The sequence below is a fragment of the Schistocerca americana genome, chromosome 7 (assembly GCF_021461395.2).
Source record: "Schistocerca americana isolate TAMUIC-IGC-003095 chromosome 7, iqSchAmer2.1, whole genome shotgun sequence".
In the NCBI taxonomy this organism is placed as follows: Eukaryota; Metazoa; Arthropoda; class Insecta; order Orthoptera; family Acrididae; genus Schistocerca; species Schistocerca americana.
Genome location: NC_060125.1, coordinates 597,733,236 through 597,752,790, shown reverse-complemented (window position 1 = coordinate 597,752,790; position 19,555 = coordinate 597,733,236). Strand labels below are relative to the sequence as shown.

At 42.0% G+C, this 19,555-nt stretch overlaps 1 protein-coding gene across 1 annotated transcript in view; it reads left to right on the top strand.

The window, feature by feature from the left end:
* Window positions 1-17,425, top strand: part of LOC124621792 (transmembrane protein 184C) — a 76,026-nt gene extending 58,601 nt beyond the window's left edge. Inside the window, exons 7-8 of the mRNA XM_047147225.1 lie at window positions 3,110-3,284; window positions 14,373-17,425. Of these exons, the coding sequence (XP_047003181.1) occupies window positions 3,110-3,284; window positions 14,373-14,662 (465 nt within the window). The 3' untranslated portion in view covers window positions 14,663-17,425. The remainder of the gene's footprint in view (window positions 1-3,109; window positions 3,285-14,372) is intronic.
* Window positions 17,426-19,555: the final 2,130 nt, after the last annotated feature.

The following is a 19,555-nucleotide window of genomic DNA, read 5'->3' as shown; positions in this document are numbered from 1 at the left end:
CGTTCGTGCGGACAGACAGCTTGTTGGTTGTCATGCCTATATAGAATGCAGCACAGAGGTTGCAGCTTAGCTTGTAAATCACATGACTGGTTTCACAGGTAGCCCTGACTTTGATGGGATAGGTGATGTTAGTGACCGGACTGGAGTAGGTGGTGGTAGGAGGATGTATGGGACAGGTCTTGCATCTAGTTCTATTACAGTGGTATGAACCATGAGGTAAGGGATTGGGAGCAGGTGTTGTGTAAGGATGGACGAGTATATTGTGTAGGTTCACTGGATGGTGGAATACCATGGTGGGAGGGGTGGGAAGGATAGTGAGCAGGACATTTCTCATTTCAGGGCACGATGAGAGGTAATCGAAACCCTGGTGGAGAGTATAATTCAGTTACTCCAGTCCCAGATGGTACTGAGTTATGAGGGGAATGCTCCTCTGTGGCCGGACTGTGGGACTTTTGGAGGTGGTAGGGGACTGGAAATACAAGGCACGGGAGATTTGTTTTTGTACAAGGTAGAAGGATAATTACAGTCAGTGAAGGCTACAGTGAGACCTTCGGTATATTTTGAGAGGGACTGCTCGTCACTGCAGATGTGATGACCATGGGTGGCTAGGCTGTACGGAAGGGACTTCTTGGTATGGAATGGGTGGCAGCTGTTGAAGAGGAGGTATTGCTGGTGGTTAGTAGTTTTGATATGGACAGAGGTACTTGAGGTTCTGGAGGAATGTGAATAAGGTGCCCTCACCTTCAATCCAGATAGCAAAGATGTCATCAATTAATCTAAACCAGGTGAGGGGTTTAGGATTCTGGGTTTTTAGGAAGGATTCCTCTAGATGGCCCATGAATAGGTCAGCATAGGTTGGTGCCATGTGGGTGCCCATAGCCGTACCGCAGATTTGTTTGTAGGTAATGCCTTCAAAGGAGAAGTAATTGTGGGTGAGGATATAGTTGGTCGTGGAGACTAGGAAGGAGGTTGTTGGTTTGGAATCCATAGGGCGTCTGGAAAGGTAGTGTTCGATAGCAATAAGGCCATGGGTATTAGGAATGTTAGTGTACAGGGAGGTGACATCAATAGTGATGAGCAGGGCACCGTGTGGGAAAGGGACAGGAACTGTGGAGAGTCGGTCAAGGAAATGGTTGGTATATTTTACAGAGGAGGATAGGTTCCGGGTGGTAGGTTGAAGGTGTTGGTCTATGAGAGCAGCGATTCTCTCAGTGGGGGCACAGTAACCGGCCACAATGGGGTGTCTTGGGTGGTTGGGTTTATGGACTTTAGGAAGCATGTAGAAGGTGGGAGTGCGGGGAGTGGTAGGGGTAAGTAGAGAGATGGACTCTGCGAAGAGGTTCTGGGATGGGCCTATGGATTTGAGTAGTGACTGAAGATCCTGCTGGATTACCAGAATGGGATCACTGTGGTATGGTTTGTAGGTGGAAGTATCTGACAGCTGATGGAGTCCTTCTGCCACGTAATGCTTGTGGTTCAAAACAACGGTGGTTTTGTTAGCAGTTGGGATTATAAGATCGCAATCAGTTTTAAGATGGTGGACTGTTGTTCTTTCTGAGAATGTAAGGTTATTTTGAATGTTGAGGGATTTGGGGAATGATGTTGAGGCAAGGTTCGAGGTTAAGAAATTCTGGAAAGTTAACATGGGGTGGTTTGGAGGCAGTGGGGGTGGATCACGGTTGGATGGAGGAGTGAACTTAGTTAGGCAAGGTTCAATTGAAACTGTGCCATATGGGTCCTTCCCACTAACACCAGCTTTTCTTAATTGCACAGATGGGAACTTTCCATGCAATACATCCTAAGTTCCCATAACCCTCTTGGCCTCAACCTTCGTTAGTCACTGTCCTCACCCACTCAGCCCCTACTTGTTCTCATTCCAGCACTACAGAGCCGTCATTTCACCGCTACTCCCAGTCTTTTCATTTCTTTTTATTTCTCTCCTTTCCGCTACTTACACTCTCCCCCCATCCACACCTTCTCTCCTCCCCTCCGTCTAAACTGCAACATTTCACTGTCTGCCACTCCCACCATACTATCCCTCCCCCTCCCCGCCCCAGCCTCCTCCTTACCCCCACCCAGTTGCCACTCCCATCATGCACTGGTGCTGCTGCTTGCAGTGTGGTTTCAGCTCTCTGAGACTGCAGACGTGTGTGCAAGTTGCGTTTGCATGAGAGTGTTTGTGTGTTTGTGTTTGTGTGTGCGTGTGTGTCTATTGCTGACAAAGTTCTTAATGACCGAAAGCTATAATTGTGTGAATCTTTTTGTTGTGCCTATCAAGACTCAGCATCTCCGCTATATGGCGAGTAACAGCTTTCCTTCTCTGGTATTGGAAATTAAGAAGTGTTTCTTTTGGTAATTTATTCATTATTTCTCTTCCTCACATTCTAATAAATATTTCCACAAAGTATCATTGTGCTACAATCACCCGATTTTCATGGGGGCCTTCTTAAGTAGTGAAAGTTTAATTACAGCCTCCCTGTATCACCACCACCACCACCACACTGACAGTTCACTTCACGATGGCAGAGAGAGAGATTTTACTTAAATTTGTAAAGAAAAATGAAATTAATAACTCTCAACAGCATTTTGTGTAGTGAAATAAAATTGTACAAAAAACTGCTCAACACAGTTAAAGAGACAACTAAACAAAACAGCTAGATAAAGCAGACCTTCTAGTAAATGCATACTTATTACAAGGATTAGTAAGAGAGCACCAAAAAAGAGGTGGTAAGAAAATAAAATGATAATAATACACCTTTGTCATTATATGATTACCCATTTTATTAGAAAAACCTTATAATGCTTGAGGTATAATAGTAATCCTCTTTAAAACTTTCTTTTAAAACATTCCACTGACTTATTAGATATGCTGACTGTTATTCAGAAGGACAAATGTAAACGTGTGAAGAATATGATGGAAATATAGCAGTATTACTTTGGTCCAAGACGTAAGCAATGCACTTGGATAGGGTGGGCAGGGGAGGGGGGTCATGCGTCAGTCACTTTGAGTATCAACTTAAATTTATTATTGTGTCATCTCTTTTGATCAATTTAGTATTGTAAGCTAAACATTTAAATAAGGTGCCTCTAACAAGGTTATTATTTTTAGGATTTCCTGATCTGTATTGAGATGTTCTTGGCTGCCATTGCACATCATTATTGCTTCTCATACAAGGATTATGTCAATCCTAACTCTGAACAGCTGTCATGCTGCACAGCTTTCCTTGCAATGTGGGACGTATCTGATGTTCGACGAGACATAAAAGAACATCTGGAGGTAGTAGGTAAGTGACTTTGATTTTGTCTGTCTTATTCACAATGCAAAAAAGAGTAGTCATTTGTATCATCACTTACCAAAAAAGGAGAAGGAAGTGTAAGACAAGACACAAATGAAATTGATACTAAAAGTTGTTGGATATGTGACTTTTATCATACAGTGCATGCAGAAAAAAAAGACTAAAGCCAGGCATAAGAGAAATAACAATACTGAAAATAATGGAATGTGAGACATGTATCATGTAGTGCATTCTATATCAAAATTATGATTAGGCTATGTATTGCCAAAAGGAAATACCACTGACAAATGAGAAATTCGGAGACCGTATAAACAGAATCAAGACTTGCAGTGTAGTTTGTATAAAACATAAGAGATGGATGGCAATTTACTTTTAAGATCTTCTCTGACTCAATTGGAAAATTCAATGCAAATAACTATGACAATCCTTTGCCCCACAGCAAACCTCATGATCATCAGCACAGCTCACACAAAGTCATTGTAAGGGACATGCGAAATGGAGGCACCATCTAGTGAGATGTATTGTATACTAGTCATATACTCATGTATAGGATCATCTGTTGTTTTCCTTTAACGCTGCAAGTATTGATTCTGTCTATATGGTCTCCTAATTTCTCATTTGTCACTGCTGTCTGCTTCTAGCTGTGTAAAGCCAAATCATCATTTCAGTGTAGGATACGTGTCACCGTGTCACACCTTCTGTGACTCAGTATTACCATTTCTCTTATGCCTTGCCTTACTCTCCCTTCCATTAGATACATTGTATACATGTCATGCATCCTGATGACCTTTACAATTAATTTCTTTTGTGTCTTACCTTACTGTATCTCCTTCCTTCTTCCTCCCCCCCCCCCCCCCCCCCCCCCCATTTATTGACATATGTGCCATGACTTTGAATTGGTGTTAACTTGTGTTTTATATTAGGGTTGCAGAGAATTGTACATTATGGTAATTGGTGATTTCTTGTCATGGTCTGATACTGCATTCACATAAGATTTTCTGTCGATTGACATTAGGCCATGGTATCAGGAATGGCCATTAGTTTATATTGTGCTGTATGTGTGTTGTCATGAACACACAGTTCCTATCATTCATCATTTCAAGATTCACATACTTTCAGCTTCTGATTTTACACTATCTCATGACTGCTCATCAGTACTACTGTGATAAGTTTTTATTTTATGATTTACGTGCTCTTACAGATCACTCTTTCTTTTCATTAAAAAAAAAAAAAAAAAAAAAAAGAGGAAAGGAAAGAGTGGAGCCCCTCCACACCCACACCAACGTGGTGAATGTCTAAAAATATTTACTGTCACCTCCATGTTTGTTAGTTAATAATCAAGGTCTGTATGGCATGTGGGACCATGATGTTATCCATGCATCTGGGTAGGATTACTCACCAACACAGTCGCATCTAGGAGATAGATAGTAGATGAACAGCAAATGAAGGACAGTCAAGTGCTAGCTTTTTGAATACCTCTGAGAGAGTCTCAAGGTGGTATTCTCTGTGAAGGTCCTCGGTGTGTATCATGGAGCATTATTTATGATACATAGCATGTTGTTCTGTATGATCTGCAGGCTGCACAGACATGTTATAGCTGTGAATTCCCAAACTGAAGCTGCATATGTCATCAGTAGCCCAATTAGTGTTGTGTACATGGACTTCGACACCCTCCTATTCAGTGTGCTTGGGGTAAAGCTGTTGAAGCCTTGTGTTTGCTCAGTTGGCTACGTATTTGATGTGGTCCTCCCACGTAAGTTTCTGTTCCAGCCAGATACTGAGGTACGAGGGTGGTTTGAAAAGTTCTTGGAATCACCACGAGAGGTCAGCACTAGTGCAACGAGTTGTTCACATGATATTCATTGGACTGTTGCCTGTAAACACATACCACATTAGTGCTCTTGGAAGAGAGCTGTGGCGGTGATGTGGCTCTGTTGGTGTTCCCACGAAGTGATTTGCGAAGCTGGAAAAAAATTGAGATTCAAGCAGCGATTAAGTACTTTGTAAAGAAAGGTATTAAAGCAAAGGACATACATGCCGATTTCCAGAATACACCAGGGGACTCTGCTCCTTCATATTCAACTGTTGCCAAGTGGACAAATAAATTTAAATTTTGTCAGAAGAGCTTAGATGATGATGATCTGCACAGTGGTCGGCCAAGATGTGTCACTACTTGAGAAATCATTGCAAAAGTGCACAAAATGCTCATGGAGGATCACCAATTGTAAGTGCGTGAAATTGCTCATGCTTGCCAGATGTCATCTGAAAAGGTATATCACATTTTAACTGAAGAATTAGAAATGAAAAAATTTATATTCAAGATGGGTGCCATGACTCTTGACGCTGGGTCAAAAACATGTGCCATTGCCAGGGCAAAATTACATGAACTAAGGTATGAACTGTTGCCACATGTGCTTATTCAACTGATATGTCTCCGCCAGAGTTCCATCTCTTCCCAAAACAAAATTTTCCTTGGTGGACAAAGATTCACTTCAAACAAAGAATTGATAGCCGGAGTTGATAACTATTTTGCAGGCCTGGAGGAAACTCATTTTCAAGATGGGATCAAGACACTGGAACATCGTTGGACCAAGTGCATTAATCTACAAGGAGACTACAGTTCCGAGAACTTTTCAAACCTTCCTCGTATCTGACTTTCTTACAGAAACATATTGGGCGTGTGTGTAGTGTTATTTGTCTGCAGTTTTGGTGTTTGTGCAGGTGTTTTGGTTTTCGTGTGAACAGAACGGCCTCGCACTTGTCGATGTTTACTTTAACATGCCATTTTTCTAATTAAGGCTTGACAGTCCTGAGTGCTGGCTGTAAGAGTGAATTACAGTATCATTCGCATAGATGGCTATCGATGTGTTTTGTGTAGCTGGGAAGCCATTGATGTAGAGGATAAACAAGAGGGGCCCCAGTATGCATCCATGGGGTACTCCCGCTTGTATACTGTTTTGTGTTGACTGTGTACCCTGAATGTCAGTGTGCAAGCATCTGTTGCTGAGATTAGTGTACATGAGATGTATGAATCCATTGGGGAAACCAGCATCAGTGAGCTGGCGAATGAGACCTTTGTGCCATAGATGATCGAAGGCCTTTTCTGTGTTCAGGAGCAGAGCTTCTGTTGCTTTGTTGGTGTTGTGGCCATATATGATATCTTCAACTACACAAAGGTGGTGGTGTGCTGTTGAATGGTGATCCCTGAATCTGAATTGCTCCGGCCTCAGAGTGTTATTAGTGATGCAGTGCCTAGTGAGCTGTTTAAGAATTACCTACTCAACAACTTTGCTGAGTAAGCACAGCAGGCTGATCGGTCAGTAATTTTGTGGGAGGGAGTGTTCTTTCCCTGGCTTCCTGACCATCAGGACCTTGGCTGCCTTCCAATAGTCAGGGAAGTGTTGGTGTCACTGGATGGCATTCGCAGTGTAGTCAACTGGAGGACACGATTTTGAATGCCATCAGGACCAGCAGCTTTTCTAGCTATGGTATGTCTGATGACCCATGAGATCTCAAATGTGCTAGTTCATCTCATTTCATTGCGCGTGGGCCGTGAACAAGTCATGTGGTCTCCTGGTATGTTTCAAGTGTGAAAGCTGGGCCAGAGCAAACCAGATTTAGTACTAAATTTCTGGCCATCATTTCAGCTTGCTCCACTGCATGTATGCTGGTCTGTCAGGTCCTTGTAGAGTTGGTATGTAGTGTTTCTCCTTGGTGAAGTGACGTGCTAGTTTCCACACACCAGGTTGTGTGGGATCTAGCCTTGCAAGTGTGTTGTCCCACTATGGGGTTTAAATGTTGGTAACTTTCCCTGTGTGATACCCTGGAGCCTGTTAATGTGCTGTTTGTACAGCATGTGCTTGGTATGCTGGCAATATCTCCTGAGATGGTTTCTCAGTGAGATCATCTCCTGGAAGATTGGCCCCTGGATTTCCTAGGGCAGTGCCGCTGAGTGTTGTTGTGGCATGATTGTTGGAATGGCGTCAGCTACTGCACCCTGAACCGTGATGGTGGGTGCTTTGACAGCTTGATCAGTCTGTGTGGTTTGCATAATTTCATGAGTCACTGGGATAAGACTATCAAGCATTTCCTTGAACAGTGTCCAGTTCGCGCCCTTGTAGTTCAGTATCCTGCATTGTTCATTGTAATGCAGTGTCTCTTCCATGTGAAGAATAACAGGGGTGCAGTTTGAGGCCAGTGCGTTTACAATTTCAGCATTGAGTATGACTGTGATGACTTTAATGAGGGCCACATCTATCACATCTGGCCTGTGATCACTCTGATGGGCTATGAGCGTCAGCTTGGCCGGTGCTAGTGTAATGTAGTTTCAGCTTATTGCATGTTCGTATAGTTTTCTGCCATTGGCATTTCATATGTGTGAGTTCCAGTCAGTGTGTTTAGCATTGAGATCATCAGCATCTATTACTCATGGTGCTGTGTTGAGTATTGTGCTGGTATCGTGTGTTATAATGTTTGCTCCATTGAACTTGACCCTGACAGCTGTGGCCTCTAATCTTTCAAGTGCAGAGAGCTCGCTGTTTGTGTGTTCTGTGTCTTGGTGTATGATGATTGCTGATCCACTTACAGCTGCGCTGTTTGGTCAGTCAGTATGATATATGCAATAGCCTGGAAAGTGTAGTTGTCTGTGTGGCTGGAGCTTAGTTTCGTTCACAATAGCATCTGGATTCCCTCCTCCTCCATAAACATGGCTAGTTCAACCCTTTTATTGGTGACCCTGTCTGCATTCCAGAACAGGATCTGTGTCAGTGTTTCGTTGTTTGTGTTTTGGGGTGGTTGTGATGTATTAGACATGGAAAAGTGTAAGTAGTGCAGTGAAAGCTGTTTATGTAGCAGCCATGCACTGGTGGGGAGGGACCATTACAAGCTATGTGCCGTATGTGATGACGAAGCCAATATCTTTCTGGAGGATATCTGCCATGTACGCATGGGGGCTAGTGTGTGCATTGCACCTTTGATTGTTGTAAAGATGTGTGTTCTGTTGGCTGATGTGTTGATTGTTGTGTTTGAGGTCATTGGTTTTGTGTTTGCCTAGTGGTTGGGCTGGCTTGTGTGTTTGTGTTTCATTTGAGGTCGCCTGTGTTGCCAGTTTGGTGAGGATGGGGAGCAGTAATGTGAGTTGTGGTTTGGCTGTCTTGTTGACTTTGTACCTGTATTTGTACATTTCATTATATTTGTTTCAGTGTGGCAGCATTCACCTTCTTGTTCTTCGTGTTCCTTTGCTTTGTTCCCTGGGAATTTTGTTGCCCCTGTGTGCCACAATCGGAGTTGATTCGGTATTGCTTGGGAAGCAGCTCACTGGATGAGGAGGGGGGAGGGGGGACATCTTAGAGCTGTTCTGGTAACCACTAGGTTTTCCTTGGAATTATTACACCTCAGAGCATCTTTGCATGTGTTGCACGCTCTATAATTCGCCACATGTGCTCCACCACATTGGCGCATTTAGTGGTTGTGCATGGGCCTGGTTTGCAGTGTTGTGCTGTGTGGTTGCCAGCACGTTTGCTACATTGTGTGGCCGCATGGCCAAACCACTGGCATTGTTGGAGGGGGGGGGGGGGAGGGGGCTCATGGTGGTGTGTATATTTCAAACACTATTAGCGTATGAAGCAGGAGTGTCTGCTTCAAAAAGCTGCAGGAGTGAGCCATGTTGGCCAGCTCCACAAGGTAATTTGGTTGTGGTCTGTGTGTGAAGAAACTGTGCATCCAGCTCATGCTCATGCAGCACCAGCCGAGTGCAGCAATTTCTGCCTGTATGATGTCATTTGGGATTGTTAAGTCAGCCCTTTTCAGGACATATATTTGTGTTTATTTGTCCTGGGTTCTGTACATGTGACGTTCTACTCCCTAAGCTTTGAGGAAGCTGAGGAGGTTTGTGTAATGTGTTTTGTTTCCCACGTACAGTGATGCACACTCCCTGGAACGTTTTGTGTGGTATGTGGTGGGGGAGTGTTTCCTATTGGCTTAGCTTGCTGAGGCAAGCGTAGTTTCATATTATGGCCAGTGGAAAGCTGGTCAGTGTTGTTGTGGTATTCTGTGTGGTGGCATGTGAAGAGCTGCGTGTATTAGCTGCTGCAGATTGTTTGTGGTGTCCCTTGTGTTGCTTGTGTTTGGAACCAGTGTTGGTAGTGTCATCAAAAGCAGTCGGCAGTTGCCTTGTCAGCTTGTGGGCTCACATGTTTGTGCATGTTATTCCTCTTTGCGATGTGAACCTGCCAGCTGCCAGGGTTCATTGTTATCCGTTCAGGGACTGGTTGTCGTGTCGTGTTGTCTTCATCAACATTTCATCCCCATACGGCGCGCAGGTCGCCCAGTGTTGCGTTGAATGTAATAAGACCTGCACCAAGGTGGCCGGACCTGCCCCGCAAGGGGCCTCCTCACAGCTATATTTGGCATTGATACACAATGCTTCTCTTACAATCGGTTTAGCATAGGTTTCATTTTTAACTTTTTATCACAGTCTGTTTGTAAGTTTTTAATGAGCTGTATTATCAAGTTATTGTCTGTCATTTTATGTTTTAATGTTATCTACATACACATAGATTTTTAACTTCTTTTTTATTACTGTATCTCCTGGGATAAAAAATATTATGTTATCCTAACCGATACTGTAAAATGTTTGTAAAACAGTCATATTCCATGTCTTTATTAAAATTGTTTATGTCAAAATGTTTCTTTATTTATATATTGTAATTTTTTAAATTCCTCTGTGTTTTATAATTTTAAAAGCTAACTTTTTGCATGAAAATGTAAACTGAAGGAGGATGACTGCTATCAGCTGCACTGGGACATCAAGCGGAATCAGCGGTGACAAGCGAAAATGTGTACCGGATGGGGATTCAAACCCCAGAACTCCTGCTTACTAGGCAGGTGTAACCACTGTGCCATCCAGGACACAGCGTTATGGCAACTGCACGGACTCAGCTGCACAGACTATCTCAGTATGCCTCATGGTCGATCCGCACTCTTACCGAGAGCCACCTACCTGCAGTCCTGTACTGAGATAGTCTGTGCAGTTGCAGTAACGTTGTGTCCCAGATGGCGCTGTGGTTACCACACCTGCCTAGCAAGCAGGAGTTCCCGAGTTCGAAACGTGGTCTGGTACACATTTTCACTCATCACCGCTGATACTGCTGAATGTCCCACTGCAGGTGATAGCAGTCATCCCTATTCAATTTACATACGGTGTTTCACAGCTGCGGGATCTGCATGGTGTCTGTCCTTCCAAAGTAACAGACACCATGCATTCAAAAACTTTTTGCATTAAGTCTTTATATTTTGTTACATTTACTTTTTACCTTGTACATTACATAATTCACATTTTTTTAAAATATTGTGCCTGTATGGCTTCCTCCAAGGTTTCCATACTCGCACAGTACATAATCGATATATTCATCATATGCTTCCCCATTGGTTATGTTCTCTGAGAGCGAGCTATTGTCTGTATTGTTACTAACACTATCTGTTGATGGCAACTGTTTTCCTTACGACTACATTTCTCAGTGTACAATCAGTTTGGCACCTGGCTCCATATACATGAGAGCTGTATTTTCAGTATCTTCTGTGCCCAGTTTAATGTGGTTTGTTTATGTACTTTATTGTCAGTATTGATGGAAACTGTGGTGCACTGTTGCACATATCTTTCCTTAGACATCATTTATATTGTATTTCTTTTTTCTTACTACAGCTATGTCTGATGATGTGTATCGAAACGCATCAATAAATTAATTTGCAGCAAAGACCTCCCACAATACATTGTATCTGTACCTTCATTTCTGTATCAGCTGTAACACGCCAGTTTTACATACTACAAGTGCCAAAATGGAAAAAAATACATAGAACATTCCATTTAAAGAGAAAAGAGTTATTTTTGGACCTCATTAAAACAATGGAAAAACCGAAATGAGATAAATATACTTTGGATAGATAGGCCCTAAAGGTCAGTCAGGTACATTGGGAAGCAGACTGTTGGAAAAAATCAACTTTCAAACAAAGTCCTTCATCAGATGAAAGACAAACATACCCACATTTATACATGTACAACTCATGTACACACATGGTCATTGATTTCTCTGGGTGCTGTGGTGTATTGCTGCAGTTAGTAGTGATCTTGCCTGGTGTGGGTAGTGGGGGTACAGAAGAGGTGTGGAGCAGGGAGGAGGAGGGGGAGGGAGATGCTTAGGGAACTCCAATTGGAATCTTTGGAGGAAAGAAGTTCTTTTTGAGGAGCACTATTGAGGAAATTTAGAGAACCAGGATTTGAGGCTGATAGCAGAATGATTCTACTGCTTCCAACAGACATTTCATGTAAAGACCATGAACATAAGATTAGAGAGATTAGGGCTCCCACTCCCCAAAGAAAAAGTACATATTTTATGTTCCAAAAAGGTCCTTTTGCGGGACTGCAGTTTTCCGGGTTTTACCAAGACCTTCTTTACCTTTCTTATTTGACAGTAATGATCAAAAATACTTTACAATTTCCCTGTCAATATCTGTAAGTACATGGTCTAAAGCTGATACTGAAATTTTTTATATCTTCGTAACAGTGTTTACCATTTGTGCCATGCAAAAAGTGCTAAAAATGAAACTTACTGGCACATTAAAACTGTGTGCCGGACTGAGACTCAAACTCGGGACCTTTGCCTTTGGCGGGCAAGTGCTCTACCATCTGAGCTACCCAAGCACGACTCACGCCCCGTCCTCACAGCTTTACTTCTGCCAGTATCTCGTCTCCTACCTTCCAAACTTCACAGAAGCTCTCCTGCGAACTTTGCAGAACTAGCACTCCTGGAAGAAAGGATGTTGTGGAGACATGGCTTAGCCACAGCCTGGGGAATGTTTCCAGAATGAGATTTTCACTCTGCAGCGGAGTGTGCACTCCGCAATATCCTTTCTTTCAGGATTGCTAGTTCAGACTCTTCCAGGACTTTGATTAGTTTTTTAAAGATTGTGTCCCCATTGCACCAGGAGAGTGGCACGCAAGCGCGCGCGCCCGCACACGCACGCGCGCGCGCACACACACACACACACACACACACACACACACACACACACAAACACGCACGTGCGCGCACACACACCACAGCCATTTTAAATTCACTACATTTTACTAAGGATGGACAAGGATATTGTGGAAGATGGATGAGTGGATGTCAAAACACCACTATAGAAGGGCTGGAAGGATCTTGGGTAAGATGTCCCTCATACCAGGGCATTACAATAGGTAATACCTATCATCATGCCCTGAAATGTGGGACATCCTACCCAAGATTCTTCCCACCCCTCCTAAAAGTAATGTTCTGTTGCCCACCCACCCTACACAACATCCTAGTCCGTCCCTTTGCCACTCCCAAACCCAACCCCTTGCTGCAGTGATAATATCCCCGTGGAAGACCCAGGTGCAAAACATGCCCAATCCACCCACCCAGCACTTCCTCTTCCAGTCCTGTCACAGGCTTCTCCTACCCCATCAGAGGCCGGGCCACCTGTGAAAGCAGCCATTTCATATACCAGCTCTGTTGCAATCATTGCGCAGCTGTTTATATTGGTGTGACTACAAACCAGCTGTCCACCAGGAAGAACAGCCACTGCCAAAACTGTGGCCAAGATCATGGTAGACCACCCTGTGGCACATCATGCAGCTGAACATAACATGCTTGATTTCAGTGGCTGCTTCTGAAACTGGGACCTCTGGGTACTCCCCTCCTCCACTAGCTTTTTTGAGTTGCAGTGATGCGAGTTATTCTTACAGCACATTCTCTGCTCCCAAAATTATCCCATCCTGAACTTATGGTAACTTATTGTCACCACACCCTCCAGCCAACAGTTACTGCTCCCTCTATCCTGTCACCTCCTCCCTATTCATGTCCCCTCACCCTCATTGTGTGTCACCCTCTGCCAATGCACCCACCCGTCTTTCCTCTTCCCTGTTCCTCTCCTTTTCTGCTCCTGTCCCCGTCCCCACTCTGTGCCCTACAGCCTCCCAACACTGTGTCTGTCAGTCTTTGTCATGCCTCCATCTAGTCCCTGCATGCTCTGCCAGACAGTGCTCTTCTCTCCCCCTACCTGTACCCTATTATCCCTACCCCTTCCCTACCCCACTCCAGATTGATGCTGAACTTGACAATGCATTCCGGTCTGAGTTGTTGTCTGGAACTCAACGTGTCACCTATATGATGTTGATATTCCAACTTACATTTTCCATTGTCTAATTGTGATCACATCATCTGTAGTTTTAAAATGGGTGTCATCTCTGATGTGAATACAACATCCTCCACCTATTGCAGTAGTTTTACAGTAGCAACTTGCACATTCTTAAGACAATAGCTCTATATGCTACAATTCATTATCTCGACACCAGTGTTCTGTAATGCATACCAACTTCAAGTTGGTGTACTTTATTTTGAATGGACTGCACATTTTGATGAATAATAGATAATTTTGAACAAGTATCTGTGGTGTCTATGTTCCATGCTCATGATCAAGAAAAAAATAAACTTTTAATGGAGGATAGTCAGTTTTCATGGTTTACCCAAAAAAAGTCCTAGTCCTCATATCCATGACAGCAGATATAATTTGACCATTATTGCCCCATACCAACTTTCTATACTCTCACTAATTAACTTCACCAACCTCACTTTTCCATTGATGTTGGAGGCTGTACCTCAGATGAAAACTGCTTTGACAGTCATAACCTTAATTCAACATAATAAAACTTGGTTCTGGCATGACATAACAGACACTTTTGGATATAAAATTGTTTGAAATTTCCATCCCTTTCTTTATCAATCTCGTTAGTTATTTTTATTTTATCAGCTTTCTTCATGTGATTAAAGTTTTCATATTTTGTATCTCTTTGAGGAATTACCTGCAGTTTCTCTGACATATCTTGGAAGTTGGAACCACCTCCTATTGCAGTGGCGTAACAGAATGGGTTCCAGCATGTTCTACTAATTAATACAATTTTGCACACACATAAGAAAAAGAACATTTGTAAACACAGAGATTATTACTTTAAAATATGCTGCTCCTAAGTCATGATTGTGCTATCTTTTATTCCAGGAAGTTCACTCAGTCGACGTATAAGAGGGCGTGGTGCATACCGGTATGCTGCAGGCAGTGCATCGGAAAGTTCGCGCTTGTTGGTTCCAGCACCTGAGGCTTCACCAGCTGCCGACACCAGTAGGAGTGCTCCTGCACGCCTGATTGAACAACGCACGAGCTATGAGAGTATTTCATCTCCAGATGCTACCTCTCCTAAACAAAGTGCCCAGCCTGTGGATGAACAAGATCCACTTATTGATTTTAGTCCAGATGAAACACAGCCTGCTTCAAAGTTCCCTCAGTCCTAGTCATCAGATTTCACTTTCCAGAGAGAGGAAAGTGCAGTGAAAAAAGACATTTAAGTAAGAATCCAGAAATTATACATAGAAGAGCAGGATATATAATGGTAATTTTTAATGTAATTGATTTCACTGCTGAATTTTTTATTGCATGTGCTCAACTTTTAGATGGGTCTTGTTTAATTTGCAATTTCTTTATTCTATACTAAACAAAATAACTCTGCCAAGTAGTGGAGCTAAATAAAGAAGTTCCTGTAACAAATAGACATGCCTGATACATTTTACACTATCGCCATTGTTAATCGTCTTGAATGGCATAATACACAAAATGCAAATACTTGTTACGTGGTTGAGCATTAACCATTTTATTCATCTGCTGATTACAATTTGTTTACAATATGACTGATGTATAGTACATATTTAGCCATCGTCACCCAAGCCAGTCAGTAATATTATCAAATCAATGACTTTGCAATGATGGAAAAAGTCAAAATATGCCAACAAAGTCAGTTCTCTTTATTAATGATGACGCAACATTCATACAGTTTTATGTACAATTTACTGCAGTTTCTTTTCTAATAATTAATCTGTCATTATCCTTGAGCAATATGACAGTAGAAACTCTGTGCTGAGGAATAGGAACCTGTAATAGACACTAAATCGATGAGGTAAATAATACCATCCAAAGCACTTAGAAGTTTGGATAACTCTGGGAAATATAGTTTGTATTTTCACTCATTGTCAGTAACAAAGCTACTTGTGTCACACACACAATTGATCAGTGGCAGCAAGAAGTGCCACTGCTGGTTGTTATGAAAACAGTAAGTCACTGAGTAAGTGGCAAACTGCATGAGAACAAAGGGCAGGCAGATAAGCCGCTCCATTGCAGCAACATTAAGAGGATGAAACAAGTGACAAGTGGGTCAAACTAATAGTTTCCGTATACATGTTCACGAGTTTCTTGGATCACATCCTTTCCATTATTGTTGCAGACCGGTATGTCAGTAGCAGGATCAGGAGGTAGCACTGGTGTGTGTGTGTGTGTGTGTGTGTGTGTGTGTGTGTGTGTGTGTGTGTGTAAGCAAGCTCGCGCACCATCACATGCTGCACTTGCTGTAGAGGTAGATGTGAATGGTAGAGTGATGTCAGCACTAGGAAGTGGGAGATACATCTGGAGAATAAAAGAAGAATATGGTGATAGACACACAGCTCAAATAGGTGCGGAAAGAGAGATGAGTGAGGGTAGGTTGGAGACTTTTCAGTTCTCAGTAAAAGGTAATTTTTTCTACTCACTGTCACCCTGCCAGCCTCACTACTTGGCATCAGACTTTCCACTAAACAGTTATTTTTAAGGTATTTTATAGACTTGACATAATAATTGATATTTAAGATCCATCATCTGGCAACTTTTTTTGAAAATAAAGTGTAATGTTAACATCATTCACAAAATACAGATTTGGACTAAAAACACTTTCTGCAGATCAATACTAGTATTACAGGACTGTTACTGTTTTGACATTGTATTTTGTCTCCTGTGATGTAAATAGTTCTGTAATAATTTGTTACTTTTACACAAGTGTCTGCAGTACTTCAATATTTCTGGTTTTATAGTCTGATGTTTCAATGAAACCCATCATCAGATAACATGGCAGTGTTGCTAGACTGACACAGTGTGTAAGTATAGTATTAAACAATAATGCATTGTATAAATTATACAGTGAAACTGCTTTCTTCCCCTGTACTTTGGTAGTGGAGAAAAATTTAACACTTTTCCACAGCTTTTATTTTGATGATGTGTTTGTTATTTTGGTAGCGAAGATCAGTGAAATGTTTCAGAATTTCTGAAGTCACTACATTGGTGAAACTTAGAAAATTAACTGTAATTTAGCATTGATTTGATGCTAAGTAATTTTATTTTACAATTTGTCTTAACACTAGCAGGTAGTGCTATGAAGAACAGTATTTTGATGAATGTATTAGCTGTACTTCGTCCAAGTTTTATATATTAAGAGTTGCTTTGTGCAGCTGTGAGATGTTAAAATATTTCCATTGATCATGTTGCAATAATGGAAATTACTGGATGGAGCAATATGTAAAATAAGGGAAAGGCAACCCCTCACCTATAGTGGATCGATGCATGAAGCACAGTTACACGTAACAGAAAACAGCCTTCACACTAGCTCTTTTGTCAGCAATAATACACTTATTCACACACTGAGACCCAACTGCACACTCATGTGGCCATGGCAAATCTTGTCATCTTGGGTATCTTTGCTGGAAAAGGAGCTAGTGCTCTAAAGCTAGTGTGAATGCTATTCTCTGTTATGTGTTACTGTGCTCCAAGTATCAGTCTGCTGCATGTGACTGGTTGCCTTTCTCTCATTTTAGACAATGTTTATGCTGGTTATTTGAAATCCAAAGTGTTTCACTTCTCCACATAACACCATTAGAACAACAGTAAATTGGAATTGGAAGCCTATGGTCGCATATATTAGAGAATAGTTGAACACTGACAGAGGTTGACTGATTTTTCAGTCAGATTTGTTTTTTTATAAAGTGATAAGTCAGCTGTTGAACCACAACAGTCAGCTATATGCATTATTAGTACTTAAAACTGCATTTTTTATATGCAGGAAATGGAATTTCTCCTTGCTTTTATGTCTGCATTTCTGTTGCAGCTGTATCAGCATACAATATATTTTATACTGTGATATTTTTCAAAGAGAACACTTGTTGTAATCATGTAACAAAATAAATATTTTTCAGAAATTATTTTATTGGGCTGTCTGCAGTTATACACTCTTTTGCACAAACACCCAACACATTAAGAGCAGTCTGGCTCCAGCAGCCAGAGACTGTGATCGTGTGTGTGTGTGTGTGTGTGTGTGTGTGTGTGTGTGTGTGTGTGCGTGTGTGTGCGCGTGTACTGTCTATTTTTGACAAAGACCTTGTTGGGCAAAAGCTACTTTTCAACAGTCTTTTTGATGTGCCTTTCTGCAACTCGGCATCTGCGCTATGTGTGAGTAGCAACTATCCCTTCCATTGTGTTATAACAGCATCATACCCATTCATAAATGCAGGGCAAATGTTAATACCCTCACACATGTGCCATTTTAAATACAATAGTAGATAGATGTTTCTTATGTTTCTTTGACCGGGTAAGTTTATTTATTTATTCGTATGGTGATTTTATTCAATATACAGTTGACATAAGGCAAATGATTTTATACAATATACATATGATATAAGACAAGATTAAACCTTAAAGTCCGTGTTTTTCAACCAGTTAATTAAGCTGGGTGTGAGAGCGAACAAGTCATTGGGAATTCCAGGGTATGAATGAAGTGGACAGCGTTGGACTAGATGTTCAATTGTCTGCTCTTCTTGATTACATTCACACATTGGTGAACTGATCCAGCCCAATTTGTACCTGAAGTAGCTACAACAACCATGTCCAGTCCTTAACCTGTTGAGGCGGCACCAAAGTTTCCTCGGTAGATCAAATCTTTTGGCTTCTTTGTGGGATCAAGGTGATGGGCTCTTGTTCCCAATGTTTTTGTTGACCATTCATGCTTCCAGCTTTCATTTAGATCAAAACTATCCACGATGAGTTGTCCTGCAGTAACACTTGCTGGTCGTCTTGATCGCAATCTTTCCTGTGGCAGATGACAGAATTCCTGGTGCAATGGTAGAGAAGGTGATGCAGAGATTTTCTTGGCCTCCCTCAGTAGAGCTTGTTTCCGCCTTAAGTGAGGTGGAGTGATGTGACTCAGTACAGGTAACCAGTGGCATGGGTTTGATTTGATGGAACCAGTAAAGCCGTGCATTGTGTTGTTAAGTTTTGTGTCTACCTTCTTCACATGTACACTTTCCAACCAGACAGGTGCACAATACTCGGCAGCAGAGTACACAAGACTGATGCCAGTTAAATGCAGACAGTCAGCAGAGGTTCCCCAGGTGGTACCACTGAGCTTATGAAGTATGTTGTTCCTTGCAGCAACTTTATGAGAAAGCTTGGTGATGTGCTCTTTGTAATTCAGGGTTCTATCTAGAGTGATTCCGAGATATTTTGGGAAAGGATTGTACGTCAACATTTGTCCATTGAGCAGAACTCTTGGTTTGTAGTTCGCACCATTAATTCACTAGGTGGAAAGAAGAGACTTCAGTTTTTGATGTGCTTGGGATCAATCTGCAGGTCTTAAAGAAAGTTGACGTCTTCTCCAGATTCATTCACCATCTTCGAAATTACTGCTCTGTGCTACCAGTGCGATGTCATCAGCATAGATGAATTTAGTTGATATTTTGGTTGGTAAATCATTAATGTTCTGATTTGATCCATTATAAATGACTGGTAGCAGAAGATTTATTTATTTATAAACAAACCTAAATCATTAATGTATAAATTGAATAGTGATGGGGCTAAAACAAATCCCTGTGGTAGTCCATTATTTAGCTTCCGTTTGTGGCTTTGAGAGCTGCCTAGAAACACTTCAAATTGCCTTTCACTAAGCATGCTGGATATTATATCGACAATTTCTCGACTTGGTACAACTTGCAGTAGCTTGTAAATCAGTCCCTGTTGCCAGACAGAGTCATACATGGCTGTCAGGTCGATGAAGACAGCTGTTGATTTCAGGTGGCCTTGGAAACCTGCTTCAATATGGGTAGTTAGGGCAAGAACTTGATCGGTGCAGCTGTGTCCTTGTCTGAAGCCAACTTGTTCAGGAGGGGTGGCAGCCTCGATGAACGGTGCTATTCTGGTTAGGAGGACTCGTTCCAAAAGTCTGAATGTACAACTGAGCAGTGCTATAGGGTGGTAACTTTCAGGGCTGTCGTCAGGCTTGCCAGGTTTGAGAGTGGCTATAACTTTCGACAGTTTGAATGGTATGGGAAGTTTGTTCT